The sequence below is a fragment of the Musca domestica genome, unplaced genomic scaffold (genome assembly GCF_030504385.1).
Source record: "Musca domestica strain aabys unplaced genomic scaffold, Musca_domestica.polishedcontigs.V.1.1 48, whole genome shotgun sequence".
NCBI classification, from domain to species: Eukaryota; Metazoa; Arthropoda; class Insecta; order Diptera; family Muscidae; genus Musca; species Musca domestica.
In genome coordinates, this window is record NW_026712340.1 from 6,533,708 (window position 1) to 6,556,249 (window position 22,542).

The following is a 22,542-nucleotide window of genomic DNA, read 5'->3' on the forward strand; positions in this document are numbered from 1 at the left end:
AAATTCAAAGAATCACGAAGCATGGTTTTAATCCTAAAATGATCGTCGTTAAAGTTATCATCAGTGATCCATAAACCTGCTGCTCTATCAATTCTTAAATTTCCATTTTTTTATTATATTTCAAGGAAAACTAAAATAAAAATTTTGACCAACATCACGTAAACTATTTATAAAATTATATATGTTTTTCCAATTCCATATTAATTTATATTTCCCTTTTATAAAAAAAAAAATACAACATTTTTATGGTCTTGTTTTGATTCAACTAATCAAAAGTTTCCTTTCATTTTCTTTGATATCTTTTGTAGTGCATCTATGGTTGTTATGTACATTCTGCCATATTGCCCACATTTCATCGCAGATGTTACTGGCTATTACAGAATCCGGATATTGTTTTGGTACACTATTTAAATGTCCCATATCCGGATGATAATAAAATGGCCGTCATTGCGCCGAGCATCAGTTTGTGGGGCGATAAAAAAGAATGGACAAAGGAGGAGCTGGTTAGCCAGTTGAAACCAATGTGTAAGTACTATTTTTTTAAGAGTAAGAAAAAAACATTATAATAAGATATAGTAATCGACAAAATATTCTATAGAAGTTATCAATAATATTTAGAAAAAGAATAATTGATGTGGATATTATTTAAGGAGTCTTTGTAATCCCCAATATTTTCCAGAGAAATTATTGTTATCGACAATATTTTCTATAGAAATTATTGTTATCGACACCAATTTCTATAGAAATTATTGTTATCAACACCAATTTCTATAGAAATTATTGTTATCGACACCAATTTCTATAGAAATTATTGTTATCGACACCAATTTCTATAGAAATTACTGTTATCGACAACAATTTCTATAGAAATTATTGTTATCGACAACAATTTCTATAGAAATTACTGTTATCGACTACAATTTCTATAGAAATTATTGTTATCGACTACAATTTCTATAGAAATTATTGTTATCGACTACAATTTCTATAGAAATTATTGTTATCGACTACAATTTCTATAGAAATTATTGTTATCGACACCAATTTCTATAGGAATTATTGTTATCGACACCAATTTCTATAGAAATTATTGATATAGACAACAATTTCTATAGAAATTATTGTTATCGACAACAATTTCTATAGAAATTATTGTTATCGACAATAATTTCTATAGAAATTATTGTTATCGACAACAATTTCTATAGAAATTATAGTTATCGACAACAATTTCTATAGAAATTATTGTTATCGACAACAATTTCTATAGAAATTATTGTTATCGACAACAATTTCTATAGAAATTATTGTTATCGACAACAATTTCTATAGAAATTATTGTTATCGACAACAATTTCTATAGAAATTATTGTTATCGACAACAATTTCTATAGAAATTATTGTTATCGACAACAATTTCTATATAAATTATTGTTATCGACAACAATTTCTATATAAATTAATGTTATCGAAAAAATTTCTATAGAAATTTTTGTTATCGACAACAACTTCTATAGAAATTATAGTTATCGGCAACTATTTCTATAGAAATTACTGTTATCGACAACAATTACTGTAGAAATTATTGTTGACGACAACAATTTCTATAGAAATTATTGTTATCGACAACAATTTCTATAGAAATTATTGTTATCGACAACAATTTCTATAGAAATTATAGTTATCGGCAACTATTTCTATAGAAATTACTGTTATCGACAACAATTACTGTAGAAATTATTGTTGACGACAACAATTTCTATAGAAATTATTGTTATCGACAACAATTTCTATAGAAATTATTGTTATCGACAACAATTTCTATAGAAATTATTGTTATCGACAACAATTTCTATAGAAATTATTGTTATCGACAACAATTTCTATAGAAATTATTGTTATCGACAATAATTTATATAGAAAATATTGTTATCGACAGTAATTTCTATAGAAAATATTTTTATCGACTATATTTTGTATAGAAATTATTTTTATCGACAATATTTTCTATAGAAATTAAAGTAATTGACATTTTCATTATCAGAAAGCAGTTAGTTTTCAAAGCTGTCTCTTTTTTTCGAATCATTCCAGTATCAACAGTAACCTCAGATGATGAATCGGATTCTGGCAATGATATCGAGATATCGGTAAGTTTATTTTATTATCATTTTTTTTTTTTTTTTAATTTTAATTTATGTGATTTTTTCCAGACTGCCGAAACCGTTGAATCCATTGTATGCCAGTTAATGGAGAAACAGCGTCTATCACGTCAGGCTGCCTTGGTCAAACAGCTGGATTGTGGCTGTGGCGATGCCTCATGTGCCGATGGTAAAACCTGCACTCATCCAGTGATGCGAAGGCCCAGTTTAATTAAATCTTCGAATGAGAAACGTTTGCCGGCTTCCAATTCGGTTGAAAACTTTGCTCACAGCGGTAATAATCCGGCCACACCGAATGTTGTTGTGGGGCCAAAGGTGAGTTTTTTTTAATATATATTTCTCGTAACATATAGATCAATGATATATCTCTACTGAAGATGTTTCCTCAGATACTGAGGATCAATTTTTTTTTGCTGTAGAAAAAATTGTTCAATTACTAAGAACCAATTTTTTTATAGAATAAAGTTCGTCAATTACTGATAATTGATTTCTTTGGTTATTAGAGACAAATCTTTTTTCTTTAGAAAGAAATAGGATTTTCTTGTTTCCTGGGCAACTATAAAAATTTCTTTCTCCCTCTCAACAGCTCTATTCTCGTTGGTTGGATAAGAGGGCAATACGCGAGGCTAGCAATGCAATGGACACGCAGAACTCTCATTATCCACAGCAACAACAACAGCAACACCATGGTCATGGTCATCATGCGCCGACTCAGCAGCTGCCACAGGAATCGGCAATTAAATTCCAAATTATACCGCCACACAATGAACAACAGCAGCAACAACAACAGTATCGACAGCATCATTACAGTGCTACAAATGTTGGCAACCATCAGCAGCAGCAACAACAACAGCAAATGATGAATAATCGAAATAATTTAATAATGCAACAACAACAGCAGCAGCAAATGCAAACAAATCAAACTAATTTCAATCAAATGCAAGTCAGCGCCAACAGTAACAACAATGCGATAGTCAGTAATAATAACGGTGTTGTTAGCGTTGTTGGTGGTGCTAGTAATTTACAACGCTACAATAGTGCTACACAACTTATACAGCACCAGCAGCAGCAACAACAACAGCATCGCTTCCAAATTGCCAAGACAACCGTTACTGCAATGGAACACAGTGGCAATAATTCGAGTAGTGCCACAGCTAATCAACAAACCGCAATTACATCATCGTCCATCTCCTCAGCATCAACCACGTCAGTGATGTCCACTCCTACAAGTCAATCAAATTCACATTCTTCGGCCGGTCCTGGGGTTGGTTTAGATGTGAATATGCTAAGTCATACAGCGAATGTAACGCCCACCAATGTCAGTGGGGGAGGTGGGGTTAATGCCAGTAATAAAATCAACCACAACACAAATATCAATGCAAATGGAACAACAACAACAGCAGCAGCAACTACAGTTTTGCATCAGAAGCCAAATGATTTAAATGTCATAAATAATAATGGCCCCAATGGCAGCAAATATACAACTAATTACAATCAGCAGCAACAACAACAACAACAGCAAATAAATTCTTCCAATAATAATTCGATGCTAGGCCATGTCAACACCCAGCAGCAACAAAAACAAGAACAACAGCAGCAACAACAATATTATAAATTGCAACAAAGCAATAACAATAAACAACATCCACCACAGCAGCAGCAGCAAGAACAACAGCTAACCCCCTCATCATCATCATCAGCCTCCTCAACTGTTGAACCCATGTGTATGTCACCAGAACATCAACCCTCCACATCCGTTGCCTCCACCGCTGTCTTATCTTCACCATCACAAAACACACACAACAACAATCATCACACTCAGCAGCAGCAACAACAACATCATAAGCAACCGCATTTAATGATGCCTTCATCTGATTCCATTTCGGAATCTTCAACGTCTCTCTCATCATCATCATCATCGTCGTCTTCAACTTTGCCATCTGCATCGTCACAGAATTTTATGGATGTAAATCAAAAGTCCAACAACAATAATAACAATATCGGTAGCACTACCACAACAACAACAACAGAAAATACACAGGTATGGAGAAATAGAAATTATTGCAATAATAAAAAATGACCACACTTTACGATTATTCTATAAAGAAATTTTCAATTAAGAACATAAAATTGAAGAAGGGATATATTTTGAGAAAGGGATGGGAATTCTGGGACTACTTTTATTTACATTTTAAATAGAAAGGAATTTTGTTAGAAATTGCAAAATTACAAAAAATTAGATCTGCAAGCCGGAAAGAATAATAAGAATTACAAAACTCAACATGTCAGAGGTAAACATTTCCTATTTTAACAGAGGTTAACATATCCAATAGAAATGTAAACAGAGGTAAACATTTTCTATATAAATGTTAACAGAGGTAAAGATTTCCTATATTAAGTTAACGTTTTCCATGAAAATTTTAACAGAGATTTACATTTCCTTTGAAATGTTAACAGAGGTTAACATTTGTCATCAAATTTTTAACAGAGGTTAACATTTACCATAGCAATGTTAACAGACGTTAACATTTGCAATAGAAATATTATTTGAGTTTAACTTTTTCTGTAGAAGTAATAACGGAGGCTAACATTTCCCATACAAATGTTAACAAGGGTTAACATTTCCTATAGAAATTTTAACAGAGGTTAACATTCCCTATAGAAATGTTTACCATAGGTTAACATTTACCATAGAAATGTTAGGAATGTTGTCATAGAGACGTTAACAGAGGTAAACATTTACTATATTATATTAACGTTTCCCATAAAAAGTTAACATAGGTTGAGATTTCCTATGAAATTTTAACAAAGGTTAACATAGCCAATAGAAATGTTAACAGATGTAAATATTTCCTATGTTATGTTAACGTTTCCCATAAAAATATTAACAGACATTAACATTTCCTATGAAATTTTAACAGAGGTTAACATTTGACATCGAATTTTTAACAGGGGTTAACATTTACTACAGGAATGTTAACAGACGTTAACATTTTCAATATAAATGTTATTAGAGTTTAACATTTTCTGCAGAAATAATAACGAGGTAAACATTTCCCATAGAAATTTTAACAGAGGTTAACATTTCCTATAGGAATTTTAACAGAGGTTAACATTTCCCATTGAATTGTTAAGGAAGGCTAAGATTTGCCGCAGAAATGTTAACAGAGGTTAACATTTCCCATAGCAATTTTAACATAGGTTAATAATTCTTACAGAAATGTTTACACAGTTCAAAATTTCCTATAGAAATATTAATAGAGGTTAAAACTTCTTAAAAAAAGTTAACAGAGGCTAACATTTTCTATAGAAATTTTTACGATGCTGAAAAATTCCTATATCAATTTTAAAGGAAGTTAACAATTAATTTGGAAATGTAAGCAGAAGTAAACATGTTCCATACTAACAGGGGTTAGTATTTCCTATAGATATGTTAACAGATGTAACCGTTAAAAATGTTTACATTCCATATAGGAATGTTAACAGATGCAAACATTTACTATATAAATTTTATCAGAAGTAAAAAATTCCACTAGAAATATTAATAGAAGTTAACAGTTCCTATAAAAATGTAAACAGAACTTAACATGGTCCATAAAAATATTAACAGGCAAAAATTTCCACTAGAAATATTAATAGAAGTTAACAGTTCCTATAAAAATGTAAACAGAACTTAACATGGTCCATAAAAATATTAACAGTGGTTGACACTTCCACAGGAAACGTCTAACATTTCTATAGAAATGTTAACAGTAGTTAACATTTCCTAAACAATGTTAACAGTGTATAACGTTTCCTATAGATATGTTAACAAATGTTAAGATTTCCTGTAGATATGCTTAACATTTCCATATCCTATTAATGCTAATAGACGATAATATGTCTACTGGAATTGTTAACCCTTGATATGATTTTCAATCAATTTTAATCACATCTTTCACTTTATTTACAGATGTCTTCGAACAACGAGCTAGATACTTCCAAAATTACAAATAATAATAATATAAACATAAACAACAACAACAATACAAATAATGTGAACAACAGCAACAATTTAACTGAAAACAACAACAACAGGAACAATCAATTAGATGACTACAACAATTGTACTATTAATAAGAATCCAACAGGTTGTGCAGCATCAGACGCTTCCAATTGTAACAATTCCATGTCACAACAAAACCCCAATCCCAATTCCAACAAAACGAACAACAACAGCAACACAAACAACAATGATAATTTACACAATACTAATACGAGCAGCAGCAACAACAATAGCATTGTTAATTCATCCACAATTGGATTTGAAAATCTAGAAGATGAACAGCAAAGTCAAATCGCAACGCAACAACAGCAGTCTCACGTTGCCTCCTCCGAATTGCAGGACACTTTGGGATTCTTCAACGAGACCCTGGATTTGTCCCACGAGGATATACAGCGTACCCTTATAGCCAATATGCCCAATGAGAATACGCTGCTTAATTCTTTGGATTTCATGAATCCCAATGGTGGTGGTCAGAATGTGGAACCTGTAACTGATGGACCACAATGTGAACCAGATCAGTTATCGGCTGGTGCAGATGCTGATGATGAAGACACCGATGATGTCTTTGCCCACTTGGATGCATTTGATATGCTCGTCGAATTTCCCGAACTTGATTTGGATGATAAGCAGGCCTTGTCTAATACGGCCCTGGAACAGGCTGCAAATGGTGTAACGGGTCATCATATGACTGGACATGATTCCACGGCAGATTCATGTCATCAACACCTAACAAATCTCCCAATTTATGAAAGCAGTGGCTCTGCTGGACATCAGGATTTATCGTGTGACAAGAAATTTTTGAAGATCTGTGACTTCAGTCCTGATTGGTCATATCCTGAGGGTGGTGTAAAGGTTTTGGTAGCTGGTCCCTGGACCATGGATTGCCAGTACACAGTGTTATTTGATTCCCACCCTGTTCCCACGGTAATGGTACAAGAAGGCGTTTTACGTTGCTATTGCCCAGCCCATGAGGTGGGCTTTGCCACCATGCAGGTCTCTTTGGATGGTTATGTTATTTCCGATTCCGTCATGTTCGAATATAAAATGTCAGTCTGCCAAGAGGCTCCGTTTGATGACAACACCAATGATTGTCTGTACAAATTTTCATTGTACAATCGTTTGACCACCATTGAGGAATCACTGCAAACTAAGCCGGAAAGCGTTGAAGCTCTACCAGCCTCACAGCAAATATTCTCACTACAGGGAAATTTGGAGGAAAAATTGGTTAGCTATTGTCATCAGCTAACTAAGATGACATGGCAAAGTAATGCCTCGGCTAATGGAGTAACCTGGAATGCCGGCTATAAGGGTATGACTATGTTGCATTTAGCCGCTGCTTTGGGCTACAATAAGTTGGTGTGCGCTTTGCTAACATGGCGTACGGAAAATCCTCATATCATTTTGGAAACAGAAATCGATGCCTTTAGTCAGGATGCTCATGGCTATACGCCATTGGTGAGTTTGAATTATTTTAAAGTTTAGAAGAGAGTTTAAAACTTGTTTTTTTACTTTTAGACTTGGGCTTGCTCACGTGGCCATTTGGAGACTGTCACCTTGCTATACAAATGGAATCAAAATGCTTTGAAAATCAAAAATCATGCTCAGCAAACACCTCTGGATGTGGCTCTTGTTAAGGGGTAAGAAATTTGAATATCCTAACATTTGAAAAGTGTTGGTCTACTAAATGAGTTGTTGACCATTAGATGGTCTGCATTTTCTGGAAAGATCAGATTTTAAATACAACCTTTTCTTTGACTGTCTATAGTTTAATTTAAATTTAAACCGAATTGTCACGAGCAATGTATTTCTTATCATTTATATTTTTTTCTTGTTGTTTTTTAGCCACAAGCTAGTCGTATCAGAATTATATCGCTTGGAACATGAATGCCAACGAAAACAAAGCAGGGGTTCGCTCAGCAGTTTATCCATCAATCTTAATAAATATTCGGTATGTTGGGATTGGTAAGAATATTCCAAGGGATTTGACTTTATGTTTTTTTCTCCCTATTTTCAGCTAAGCAACGATGAGAGCGATGATAATCCCTCATTTACAGTATTTGATACAACAGATCCATCACAACGTAGCCACGATGGTGTATTTCTAAGACCAGTAGCCGTGAGCAGGTATGTTTTGAAATTAACCTAATATTCAATACTTTAATTTCCCTAGGGACACTTTCGTGGGTAACCATGGCGTTTTTTTTTTTTTTTTTTTTTTCATGAAGAATGGATATTTGTAGCGGCTTGATTGTAAAGGGGCTTGCCAACGTCCCTTCATTGAGGCCATGGGTCTGTCCAAAATGCTTATTTACATTTTGTCATTCCACTCTCTTTAATGACATCAGGGAAACCTCTTCCTCAGATTATTGATTTTAGAATGGAAGGAACCAGAACATAAAATTTTGACCTTTTTAAAAAATTTGGCATATGCATTTTAACACAACCATTGGCATTGCATTTTCCCAAACCTTTGACATTTTAAACCTGATTTTGCCATAATATCTTTATCAAATTGTTATTTTGCCATAATTTTTTTAATAAAGCATCAGTAAATGTGCATGAAGAGAACTAAAAAACTCGAGCAACGGAACCAGTGAAATAATCACATAACATAAAATCTTTCCCATAAAATTTTGCTCAGTAGTTCCAGGGCTTCAATATTACGGTGATATTAGCGCCTGGTCTATTCTGAGATGGAGCCCATGAACTATTCTCATTCATCTAAAGGTCGATAGGGTGTTGGCACGAATATTGCCGGCAATCTTCGAATTAGTAATCTCCTTCTTGCTTCTAAGAATGTGCAGTTGTGTATGTAATAGTGGAATTTACGGGTTGAAAGGCCAGGGAAACAAATCCTGTTCAAACTTATTTTTAAGAGGCCTTTTTTGGGCCAGCTATAACATATTTATGGAAGCTATATCCAAATCTGAACCGATTTCAATATGATTTTGCAAATTTATTCTTGTTCCAAATTCCATGACCCATTCAAAATTTTAAGACTGTATCTGCATTCGATCAATAGATATGTACATATAAAATCTAAATTTTTGGGAGAAACCTCCGATTGTGAAGCTATATCTCCAGATCCAAGTGGAATTTCAAAAATTTATATAACCTATGTTACTTTCAGGCGATGTTGTAGTATACTTGGAAATTGTCAGGAAAATCTGTGGACGGTTTTCGTGTCTATAAATTACAAACCAACATACATTTTCCTCTTTTGTAGATACATATATTTCTTTTGTTTTAAAAATGAATTAAGAACCTAAAAACTTACATTTTTTAAATTTTTATTACAGCAATCAAAGTCCCCCAAATAGTAGTCGCTTTTCGAAACGATCTTCCATAGATAGTGGCATTAGCATGGACATCAGAAGTAAACCTGTTAAGAGCTTTAAAGATTTGACACGTTTACACAGGTAAGATCCTTCTAAACCTTTGGGTAAGAATAAATCTTCAATTGACATCTATTTTTTTATTTCAGTTTGGATGCACATGACAATTATGGTGGTGGCAGTGGTACAATGGAATCTCAACTCGATTCAATTGCAACACCAGCAAATACAACGAATTCTTTACTCTCACCTCTAAGGAAAATGGATTTTGCCTTATGTAAGTATCGCACAAAGAAAACTACACAAGCCAAACTCTCTACAAACAACGTAACAAAAATCATTTTCTCGAACGGTTTTCCTACTTTCACAAAGAAATTACATTGACAATTCAGATGCATTAAATTTTTATTCAAAATTTATTAAAATTATTATTTTTATTTATTTTGGTTTATATTTATACAAAATTGTTTATTAATAAATTTATGTTTTTTTTATTTTCTCTTTTTAATTTAATTCTATACGAAACCCCAACTGACATATCAAAATATTTGCGAAATTTTTTGATTATTTTTGATTAAAATTTTTAATTTTGAATTAATTAAAAACCATTAGGCGAAGTATCAACTGGTGATGCAAGTCCTTTGCCAGACAAAAGTAACGATGATGATGATACATCAACAATTGATAACGAAGATTGTTGCAACGATGTTGTTGCAATGCCCAATAAAAATATCGATGCCGTTGTAGGTCAGTTAATTCTGTTTGTTATTATTCAAAAAATAAAAAAAAACAAATGCAAAATTAAAAAGAAAAAACCAATATAAATTGCCAAAAATCAAAAGAAACAAATTTGTTGTGTGATATTTTGTTTACTTTCATATTTGTTTTATTATAAATTATTGGTATAAATGCGTTTACAGTGGAACGTTTCACAAGTGGGAACTGTTTATATTTGCTTGTGAATTTTAAAAATTATTATTTAATGAAACCTACTACTTAGATATTCGCTCTAAATTACCTTTTGAAATGTTCCACTGTATTTCGTGCATTTTAATTCTCGTTTTATGTAACTCATAAAATGTAACATTACAACATTTGCACTAACAACATTTTGCATAAACGATTTGGATAAAGTCCAAACTAATACATATACATACTAACTGTGCTATTACTGACTAATCATATCCATAATATCATCTATTTAATATAACAACATTATTTGTGTGTAATACTGTTGTTAACCAAATAACCATACTCTAATCCTTACTACCAACTCATCATTATTCCTGTCTATATTAGTTGAATATTATTAATATTAATTGATATTTATGTACTCGATGTAATTTGGTTGTCATATGTCTATGTATGTGTGTGTTGATAAACAATAGCTATGCGTGTACCTAATTTATACATACTTGTACAATATGGACAATTAATGTAACTGTAATTATTCTATACATACTAAAATGTGGCGTTGTGTATAAAGTGGTTATAGTGCGTGTGTGAAACGATGTGGAAAAGACCACTCATCACCGACTGTAATAGAAATAATGAAGTAAATATCATCAGGTCCGTTGTACTCTAAAAGAGAGGGCTCTAGGGGAGAGTTAAGGGAAGATTTAGAAGATTAGACAAAAGAAAGAATTCAGAAACGCTATAGTATTACCTGCGATAAATAAGACAAATAGCAACTTTTATAGTCTTTGGGAACAATACATTCTCAAGATGGTGTGTTATCGTGTCGTTGTAATTTATTATTGTCCAGTCTTTTCTAATGCAATCGAAAATGAAAATGAAACGAAGACATTCGCTCGAAGTTGAGTTAAATTTGCTTTCTAATTCTAATACACTATTTTATCAATAATTACCGGGAAACCAAGGGATAATTTTTGTCCTTTGCCATATGGCTACAGAGGATATATATCATTTGATACGGCCAAATCGTGCCTCATCGAAATAACGGTTTAAGACCCTAGGCCTCTTTGTACCAAATTCGTTTCAGGACATTTGGAGTTGATCAAGCAATGTCCGTCCGTTCGTCTGTCTGGCTGGATTTAATCCAAACTTGATAGGATAATCCGATTTTGCTCCAACGTTGCAAATCCTAATATTTGCATCGGTCCTACGTCAGGTTCGAAAATGGACAATATCAGCCACTCCGTCAAGTACCTCACCCACAAAAATTCAAAATTTGGAATATTTATAACTCTTATAAAATGAGATCGGACCGTTCCTTCTGGTACCTCACCCACAAAGGGTCAAAATTTTGAATAAACAAAACGATCATAAAATCTGCAATAAGCATCTGGTTCTCTCCAAATTACACACATCACAATATTTTTATTAACCCAAGGTCTGGTGTGAAGATCGGTTCACTTCTCCAAGTACCTCCCCCATAAAGGGTCAAAATTTTGATTATCCATGAAGTTCATAAAACGCGAAGATAACGTCCGATTCTATTCAGGCTTGATACATATCAATATTTCCATGAACACAAAATCTGTTATAAAGATGGTAGAGATCAAACCATTTTTTCTGGTAAATCCTCCAATAGGATACAAGATTTTGAAAAGCCAAACGCTTAAAGAAAACAAAATAAGCATCCAACTCTCTTCAAATTCCACACATCCAAATATTTTTGCTAACGCAAAATCTGTTGTGAAGATTATATATATTTGCCAACCCCTTCTGGTACCTCACCCAAAAAAGGTCACAATTTCCAATGCTTATATCTGTCATAACTTGCGAAACAAGACGGCTATTCTTAACAACTTGCTATATCTAAATAGTTTTCAAACCAGAAATCTGATATGAATATGATATCTATCGGTATTTAAGATTTCGCAAAAATTGGATATGAATGTCCGATTTCTTTCAAATTTTGCACATTCCAACATTGTTATCTGTATTAGAAGAATACTTCGATTCGCTATATCAGCTATTTCACGCATATTTCCACATTTTCCAAAAAATTGCACATATCTCATATAAAGTGTAGTAAGTAGACGATATAGTCCAAATATGGCACATTGTAATATTTATATCAGACTTAGGTCAGATACGAATTGGCCAACCGCTTCGGAACCTCACCCATAAATGGTCAACAGTTTGAATAATCATAATTCAAGGCTAGGGGTATACATCTATCGTCTACATCTTAGGAATCCATATTAAATTTAAAACACATAATTGGTACTTTCTGTCAAAGACAAAAATATTTTTCATCAAATTTAACTATAAGTTATCAAAGAAATAAATCTCTATTTTAATTGTATATCAAAGAATAATTGCATCAAGATTCCCTAAAAAACTTAAAAACCCGATTCTCTAATTTTTTGATCAAATTTTTCTCGGACTGTTTTCGAGTTAACGTCTTAAAGTAAAATAAAATTTCATTTTAGACTGAAAGTGTTAAATGAAGAAATATTCTACCCAAAATTTCATTATAAATCTCATAATAAACCCTATATTTAGGTACAATAGTTTTTTTGAAAATTACATTCAAAGTTTATGTACTAAAAGTAAAAATTATGTATATGCTTTTTCTGTTAATTTAACACGTATCTTGTCCGAGTAAAAACATTCCTGCATGCTTCATTTTTCGTGGAAAGTGTTTAAGTAAGAATAATTCTAGATCAAACGTCATTGGGGGTCTCTGAACAAAAGAAATATGTGTACCCAATCTGTTCCATTTAAAATAGCATCAATTTGTTGCAAATTTTCTTATAATTTCACATTATAATATCCAGTCTGGGTTATGGAAAATGCCAAGAAGACTCGATCTAATTCTAGTACTCGAATAAGTTCTAGGTTCTTGACATTTTGAGACCTTATAATGCTATTTCCAAAAAATTATAAATATGTGCCCAAATTTTGAAAATTAGTATTTTTGTGTTTTGATTCTCTCAAAGCAACGTTTACAAATAAACTTGAATATATACAACGCGTTTCAACGCCCCCAAAACCGCCACGGTTTAAGTAATTTGCGAAATAAGATCCTTTAGGGTCTCCCCACTATGGACATATATAGTTTTCAAACCTTCAAGTTCACCGATTCTGTTGACAATTAGATTTATGGCCTTTTTTATCGCAAATATTCTAAATGAGGTTCATTATTCCATTCTGTTTGTAAAACCTGAATATTTGGATGTCTGGAATTTAAAGAGAGTTGAATGATTTTGTTTTCTTTAAGCGTTTCTTTTTTTTTTCAAAATCTTGTACCCTTTTGGGGGATTTACCAGAAGAAATGGTGCAAATCTTTGTATAGAACTCTGAAATTTAACACAACAATTTGTAATATTATTACCTTTCTAATACTTGAATTGAAAAAAAAAAAAAAAACAAAAACATCAACTTTCAACCAATTTAGAATCTCATCACAATCATGTATAGATACAATTTAAATATTTTACAGTTTTAATATTCAGTTTCTAGTTCGTTTACGTTTTAAGAGTATAGGGTTTTTAACAAATTTTCCAATTTTAGGTCCACAATTTAATTGAACCAAAAAATTAATAAAAATCTGGCTTTAATTTACCAAAAAGTTGGCTTCTCAATTTCTATGTACAGTAAATTCTTAATAGTCTCAGGTTCTCAGTAATCTTCTCATAATCCAAGATAGACTATTGTTGTCTCAATTTGTTAAATATATTTTCATTTGTGTTAAATGTCATTTAAATATTGTTATATACACAAAGTTACTAATTTCATTGTGAAAAAGCTTGGTTTTTTTGTTGTAAATACATCTTCATTACACTGTTAATCATAATGTTAAAATCGTTGTCTAACATTTAATGTAGTTTTCATGTTGTATATTTCAATGTACGTGCGTGTGTCTGTCTGTCTATCTGTAACTTAATGTTGATGTTAATTAATTGTTTAAATTGCCAAATTATTATGAAATTTTACACATTTTTGCTATTTTCTTATGATAATTGCAGGGGATTCAGATGCCAAAGTGTTAACACTCGCTGAACATATCATAGCTGCTATGCCAGAACGTATTAAAGTAAGAGCACCGTCTTTTGGGAATACTCAAAAAACTAAATTTATTTGCTTAATTTCAGAATGAGGCTGATGAAATGATGGTTTTGGGTAGTCCCATGACAGAACCTTTAAATTCCGAATCATCGGGTTTAAATGACAGCTTTATGGATCCCCTTTTGGATTCACTGCCCAATGCCCATTTCGATAATGAATTTAATTTCGACTTCAACGATCACACATATCGTTATCATGAAGTTAGTACACCCTGCTCTAGTCTAAGTCCTGCTAGTTCAGGACCGCTGCAATCACCGGCCAGTTATTCCATACTGGGTCATGATCCATCGGTTAGTTCACCCAGCCCGCCACCGTCAACTAAACAGTTGACAGAATTTCTTCATGCCTCCAGTAATTCCCAGTATCCTTTTGAGGCTGATTTTAGTAAATTAACATTAACAGGTAACACATTACGAATTACCAATTTAGAATATATTTTAATAAGAAATTTATGTTTTATAGATACCGAACAACGAGAACTCTATGAGGCTGCCAAATGCATACAAAAGGCCTACCGTTCGTACAAGGGTCGCCAAAAGTTGGAAGAACAAAATAAAGAACGTACCGCCGCCATTGTCATACAAAACTACTATCGTCGCTACAAACAATTTGCCTATTATCGTCAAATGACCAATGCCGCTTTAGTCATCCAGCATGGTTATCGTTCGTATTGTCGCAATAAACGTTTTAAGAAATCTCAAAACACCTCAACGCTAATGGCATCCGGCGGGACAGCTCTACACAACAGCGACAGTCAGGATAGCACGAATTCACAATGCCTGTCGAGCTTTTTTGATAATTTTGCCAAACAGGAACAGAATGCCGATAGTTCACCGCAGTCGTGTAGTACCCCAAAGGAGACTAGCCCTTCGGGTCCATTGAAGTAAGTAGATTAAAAATAAATGTATTAAGAACTATTCTTTATCATTCTCTCCTTCTTTTTTCCCTTTAGACGTACTTACTCACAATCAACACAAAATCAAGCTGCCAGAAAAATTCAACAGTTCATGCGACAATCACGCATTAAGTGAGTATTTTTCCATAATCAAAGTGTTATGTTTTAAGTGAAGTATAACAAAGGGGACTTTCTGTATGGGAATCTAATATTTATCCTTCATATGTAGATTGAAAAGTGGCCATAATTATCAGATCAATTTAGTTTGAGACAGGGTCTTTCGTCTATTGATATAATCAAGGCTAAAATGTCATATTCATTATGAACGACAATTAGAGATGACATAATAATCTTTTCACAACACTAAAGACGTATGCATGCCGTGATTCAAATTGTATTCTAATATCAGGGAAGTGTCAGGAAATCAATTTTCTTCCTCAAGTTTCGTTTTAAACAAACGAATCTGTAGTAGTAAACTCTAAATTTTTAATATAATTGTATACCCAAAACTGTGCCTTAAAAACATATTTTAAGAACTATTAGATCTATAATTTATGTTATTATGTTTAAATATGAAATAGAAAAACAAACGACCCAAGTGTGCCTCATGGAAATTAAAGTTTTAGACCCCAGGTCTATTTGGACAAGTATTCCAGATATGAAGATGTAATTCTCACACCGCCTGGACCTCTTCCACAAAAGTTCAACTTTCATGTAATCACAATTCTCATAAAATGCAAAATAATTCCTCAGTAGTGCGATTCTCTAACTAATGGGGGACAGAATAAAAGAAAAATATTGATAAGGAGACGTACCAATAGAATGTTGTTGTTACAGTTAGCAGGATAATCTGCCTAAACAGAGAATGATGTTAGCAAACATGTAGATGATGATGGGATATATGTCTGAGAAGATCGTTCGAGTTTCTATCTTCCACATAACAAATAGCCTATATCTCCTGTTTGATAACATGACACACCTGAATAGTAGATGTTTATTCGTCTCTACCTCTTCTTCAGCGTAATATAGTATATGGTAGCCAAGTCAAAAGTCTACCGATATTCTCAAATCTTAGAGATTAATAGAAGTGGGCAAGTTATTCTATGATAAGTCTCAGTGGTGCGTGTACTATCAGTCGTTTTCTATGATGATCATTGAATTTAATTTGTTCCTTGAATTTTATTGTTGAATCCATGGCATCCAAATCTACTACTCAATAATATAACTTTTAACCCCTGTGTTTGTCTCATCACCATTACCCGGTGGTTTTTGTTGGTACTTCCAAGGGAGTAAGTAGGGGGCACCCTCGAACATTTTTATACACTTTACATTAAAAAGTGATTGTTTTATATTTTCCCACTGCACCGAAATGGTTTCGAAATGCATTTTTGGATACGTCACTGAGTACACTCTCACGTTCGAAGTATTATTCGTCGATGTTTAGACATTTTTTAAGTATATTGCATCTCTAATACCAGTTCTGTATTTGTTTTGTATCTATGCCAGTATTAAATATCTAATATTCTCAAAAACAAAACAACTTATAAACTATTGTAAAAGCTATATATAATTACAATTATCAATCATACAATTCCATGCACAGCATATGGGATGGAAATTTAACAACGCTGGTAAGATACTGTAAAGGTTTTATTTCGAGCAGTATTATTTCTTTGTTTTTTTATATAAGTACTTATTTTTAATTGAAACATATTTTGAAGAGTGTTACTAAGAATTTTTGCGTTTTTTATTTTTGTCCTTTAGACTTCAGAGAGAACGAGCCGAAAAAGAGAAGCTGGTGCACCAACGCAGGGCGGAATACCTTCAAAACTTGCAGTTTCAAGGACAACAGGAAATTGCCTGCCCAATCGAAAAGAGGTGAGTTTAAAATATTTCGACTTTTGTATAGTTATTGTGGATCTTTGATCAATGTATTTTCTTTCGATTTTTTGTTTGCCTTGAGGTCAGAATTTAAAAGAAAAAAAAACAGACGATTTTTTTATATTGACTTATATTGCCTTTTGAAATTATATTATTATGTTGGAAAATTATACAACTATTTACATTTTTATACTCTCCACCTTGTAAAATAGGGTATATTAAATTTGTTATTCCGTTTGTAACATCTCTAAATATTCGTCATAGACCCCATAAAGTATTTATATATTCTTGATCTCCATAAAATTCTATATCGATTTAACGATGTCTTACCGTCTGTCTTTCTGTTGAAATCACAATACAGCCCACATTATTTGACGTTTTGTTTGGCACAGTAGTTTGTATTGTGTCTAGGATGGTTGTTATTGAAAATGAGATATATCGGTCTACGTTTTGGGATAGACCCCATATAACGGTAGCTCCCGATATTCAGTATTTTGATGGTTTCAGCCACATTCTTTCACCAATTTGTGTAAAACTGGTATTTGTAGTCCGTTATGATTTCTAACTCCGGTGGCGGATCATTGTTTATACAGGTTCACGTTTTATTTAGCCCCCATATAAGGATATCTCCCAATATTCGGTATTTGATGTTTTTTGTCACATTTTTCAACGGATATGTTTAAAAAAAGACATTGTTAGTTCGTAATGGGTTCTAGCTCTGATAGAGGAACATTGTACATATAGGTTCAAGTTTTCGTATAGCCACCGTATAACGGTACCTCCCGATTTTTTTACGGGGTTGCACCTGTTGCGGAACATTAAATATTTTGGGTCCATGTTTTCCTGCAACGCACATATAACGGTACCTCCGGATATTCGGTATTCGGATGATTTAAGCCGCATTTTCTAAAAGATTTGTGTGAAATTTGGTTCTTTGTACTTCATAATGGGTTCTAAAACAAAACATTGCCAATATTGGTCAACGGTTTCCATACAATGGTTCGGTATTTGATATATAGACGATATTCGGTGTTTTAATAATCCTAGTCTCATTTACCGACGAAATTATGTCAAATTTGGAATTTAAGACTCGCAACAGATTACCATCTTTGTAGTAAAGAATTGTCTATATTGGGTGAGATGGAAAACCTGCAACCAACATCAGACTGCTGTCATTTCTAAGCCACCACACATTTTGGTGAGAATTTCCCAGAAAAAAGTTATTCGTGATGGAATTTAAGCGTGATAGAGCACTCCAGCATTTAAATGTAAATAAATCTATTGTGTTTCGTACCATCGCTCGTTGCCGTGATACTGATAGCGTAGCCCAACGTAAAGGAAGTGGACGGAAAAAACAGCAACATCAGCAGAAATGGTTTAAAAAGTAAAGATCGAAAAGCACGTCACAGTGGCCGAAAAATGGTTCGTGAGCTGAACATATCGCAATATTCCATTTGGCAAATATTGAAAAACGAGCTCGCAGTAAAGCCATTGAAATTCCAAAAAGTGCAAGAACTTACACCGCAACTGGAAGAAAATAGACTCGAAAGAGCAAAAGAGTTGCTTCGTTTGGCCGAAAGTGGTGAACTGCCGAATTTGGTTTTCTCCGATGAGAAAACATTCGTTGTCCAGCAGTTTGTAAACAACTAAAATGATCGTGTTTACTTGCTAAAGAGGTCAGCTGAAAATGTGCACCTTCGGTTGACCACCAGAACTCAAGCGCCGGCCATGGTGATGGTGTGGGCCGCCATAACAGCCGATGGTCGCTCTCCGCTCGTATTAATCGACAGTGGCATCAGAAGAAATGCCGAATATTATCGCGAAAATAATCTTGAGGGTATATTAAAGCCTTCGGAACGCAAACATTTTGGCCGCAGACCTTGGACATTCCAACAGGACTCTGCACCATCACACTCAATGGTTACAAAATTAGATTCCTTGCTTCATTTCCAGCGCACAATGGCTACCAAAATCTCCGGATACCATTCAGTTGGACTATTGTGTCTGGAGTATTTTGGAAAGCAAGGTTGGCACTAAAAAATACCAAGGTGTCGATCACCTCAAGCAAGCGCTTCGCCGGGAATGGGCCAAAATACCGCAGAGCAACATTCGGGCAGCGTGTGACGATTTCATTGGCCGTTTGAAGGTCATAATTCGTGCCAAAGGTGACCAATTCGAACAAATCTAAACTTATTCTAAAAATTGATGTTATTTCCGACATTTTTTGTTTTCATTCAAAAAAATCTAAAAAAATGTAAAAATTATCGTGTTTGACGTTGTTGCAGTTTTTTCATCTCACCCTGTATATGCTCCTGTTTTGGAATGGCTCCCATATAATGACTCCAACCACTGTATTGTTTTTTGAAAGCTCAGACTGCATTCTCCTTCCGATCTTAATGAAGTTTGTAGTTTAAAGTGGAACACGTACTTTTGTATAAAAATTTCTTCTTTACATAATGGTGGGGGTTATTGGAAATTAGGCCCTGTCGTACTTAATGTCTCTTTACTTATTATTATGTTTTATTTTATTGTAAAAAAATTAAATCATTTCAACAGCATAGTGCAATGTTGCAAGTGCAGAATTAACGAACTCATAATTAATTACAAACATCGTATATTCTTGTTATCATATAATTTGTTTCTATTTCTTACAGTGATACTACAGAACATCACACTGACTCCAACATCACAGAGCTTGTCAATAATGACATAACCAACAACAACAATCATCAATGAAAAGGAAATTAAAATATTTAGTGTAAATTACCCAAAAAAAGAAAACAAGAATCCTTAATTATATAAGAGAAAGAAAAACAAACATCTCCCACACATATTTGAGACCCGAAAAGAGGAAACTCTAAAAATAAAATCCCCAAACGAAGTCCACATATACTTAAACATTTTACTTAAAGTACTAGAAATCCACGAAAAAGAAACTTGCAACCTTCCTTATTCCTCTCAAAAAAAAAAAAAAAAGAAAACACAACTAAATGAGCGACAAAAATAAAAAGCGTCGTTTCTTTGCAAATGAATTTTCAGAATTTTACTGAGATCTTTTCATAAAAATAAAGCTTTACTTTAATGAGTGAAACTATATAACTATTATATAATTATTACTATTTAATATTATAAAATGAAAGAAAAAAAAATATTTCAAAAAAACTGCTCTTAACTATTATTATAATAATTATAATTATTATTATTACTGTTACTGAAAGAAATTTAACACAACATAAACAAGAAAAAATCACTATTAATCTAAAATAATTAAAACATAATTTTTAAATATATTATTATCTAAACTGCTAGATAAATAACAAAACAAGGCAGTGGAATGGCCTCTCACACTCCTATACACACACACACTTTTTAAAAATATTATATAATTATTAAAATTCATGAGAGTATTATTCAAATAACAACAAACTAAAAAATATATAAAAAATATTATTATTAAGAAAAATCTTTAAAAAATACACTGTTAAAACCAATAAACTTAGTAAAAAAATATGTTTTTTATTTTTTTCATAATTTATTTTGTTTTTATCTAAACTGAGAATTAAGACCTCTTTAAATGTTCTAAACACTTTTTTATTGCTCTACACATATAAAAAAAAACTTAAACAAATATATATTATTATAATATGTAAAAATCTAGTATTAGTTAGCCACTATATTTTTTCTTCAATTTGTATCTATATACGGCAATTAAATAAACAAAAACAAGAAATACAAATGAAAACAACTACAAATCGAAATGAGAGAGAATTTTATGTACGTGCACTTTTTACTAATAAAAAAACATATATATATTAAAGTAAAAAAATTATATTTATTAAGTATAACACCCCTCACACACCTATACACCACTATTTATATGTATTCTATTAAAAGGAAATATCTTTAGGATTTTTTTTTATTTTTGGAAATTTATCATCAAAAAGAAATTGGAAATTTTAAAAACTCAAGGCATCAACGATTCTATGCTACAGAATTTCTGTGCTTAACTCATAATATATTTATATATTATATCTTATAATATATTTTACTACGATTTACTAAGATTAACTTACTTCAGTTTCAAATTTAAAAAACTCATTAGATCTTTACAGCATGTTTATAATTTTCAGCATGTTATAATTTTATAAAGCAAACCGAGACAATGTTCTCCATTCGGAGATTTTTGTTGATTTTTTTTTAATGTATGTCATATAAGATTATTAGTATTCCTTTGCGACAGCAAAAATCTGTTTGAATGAGGGGTAGACATTTTAAGGCTTAAACATAAAAATGTCTTATAGCAAATGGGAAATTAAGTCGGTCTAAAAACCATATGAGAGACCAGAATACCTTTTCTAATCTGAAATTTTATTGATAATATTTTCAATTTTTTAAAGCACCAGCTTCCTTGTATTTAAAAGCACACGTTGAGCATCCTGTAAGAATATTCAACCCAGACAAAAAAAAAAAAAAAAAAACAACAACAGTATTCATCTAAATCCATTTAGGCCACTTTCTGGTTTTTTCCCTAATTTCATTATCTTGCTCCTCCCTATTGGCGAATGAAAAGGAGCCGAATAGGAGTCACCTTCGCAATTCTGTCATTTCTAGTCCCAAATCTTTACACGTTTAAAATTTGATAATTTAAGAAAATATCGTAAAATGCGAATTAAAAGTCTGGCGGGATGTGTAAGAATATTCTTGCCAGTCCAAAATCGGCATTCCTCTACGAGCACCTAGGAATGGTTTTATGTTCTGTTGATGTCTACTTTAATAACCTGATCTCGGTTCTTAAATCATGTATTGAATTGCCGCCTAATGAGCTATCTGTCTGCTTTTCGACTAGCTTTAATATCGTGCTCACACCATTTCAGGCGGTAAATCAGGAGCCATTGCCAGGTTAGATTTCTTTGCACACATTAAATGTTAATTGCCAGCCCCCAATACCTTTTATTAAGAGGAACTATTCTATACAATGTATTAGTTGATGGGATGCATGGAATATATAAACCAGTTCAAAATACAATATTATCTTACTGGCTCTTAAGCAATTTTTCCTGTTAGTTTATCAAGAAAATATTGGAATGTCCGCCACAAGATTCGAATCTTCACACTGTGAAAGCAACCACAACCCACCATATTGATATGTCCTGGAACCCAACAAAGCTTATTGAGTCCACATATGAC

General features: G+C 32.6%; 1 protein-coding gene across 2 annotated transcripts in view; it reads left to right on the top strand.

Moving 5' to 3' along the window:
• Positions 1–21,836, top strand: part of LOC131804701 (uncharacterized) — a 177,091-nt gene extending 155,255 nt beyond the window's left edge. The window contains exons 7-24 of one of the 2 annotated variants that reach the window (XM_059127768.1): positions 309–525; positions 2,092–2,147; positions 2,211–2,474; positions 2,746–4,200; positions 6,112–7,659; positions 7,720–7,841; positions 8,047–8,152; positions 8,219–8,328; positions 9,504–9,623; positions 9,689–9,816; positions 10,152–10,286; positions 14,480–14,547; positions 14,606–14,981; positions 15,042–15,462; positions 15,532–15,606; positions 17,078–17,105; positions 17,239–17,352; positions 20,010–21,836. In XM_059127768.1, the coding sequence (XP_058983751.1) occupies positions 309–525; positions 2,092–2,147; positions 2,211–2,474; positions 2,746–4,200; positions 6,112–7,659; positions 7,720–7,841; positions 8,047–8,152; positions 8,219–8,328; positions 9,504–9,623; positions 9,689–9,816; positions 10,152–10,286; positions 14,480–14,547; positions 14,606–14,981; positions 15,042–15,462; positions 15,532–15,606; positions 17,078–17,105; positions 17,239–17,352; positions 20,010–20,012 (5,346 nt within the window). In that variant the 3' untranslated portion in view covers positions 20,013–21,836. The remainder of the gene's footprint in view (positions 1–308; positions 526–2,091; positions 2,148–2,210; positions 2,475–2,745; positions 4,201–6,111; positions 7,660–7,719; positions 7,842–8,046; positions 8,153–8,218; positions 8,329–9,503; positions 9,624–9,688; positions 9,817–10,151; positions 10,287–14,479; positions 14,548–14,605; positions 14,982–15,041; positions 15,463–15,531; positions 15,607–17,077; positions 17,106–17,238; positions 17,353–20,009) is intronic. The other variant, XM_059127767.1, reaches the window with a different exon arrangement.
• The last annotated feature ends 706 nt before the right edge of the window (positions 21,837–22,542 follow it).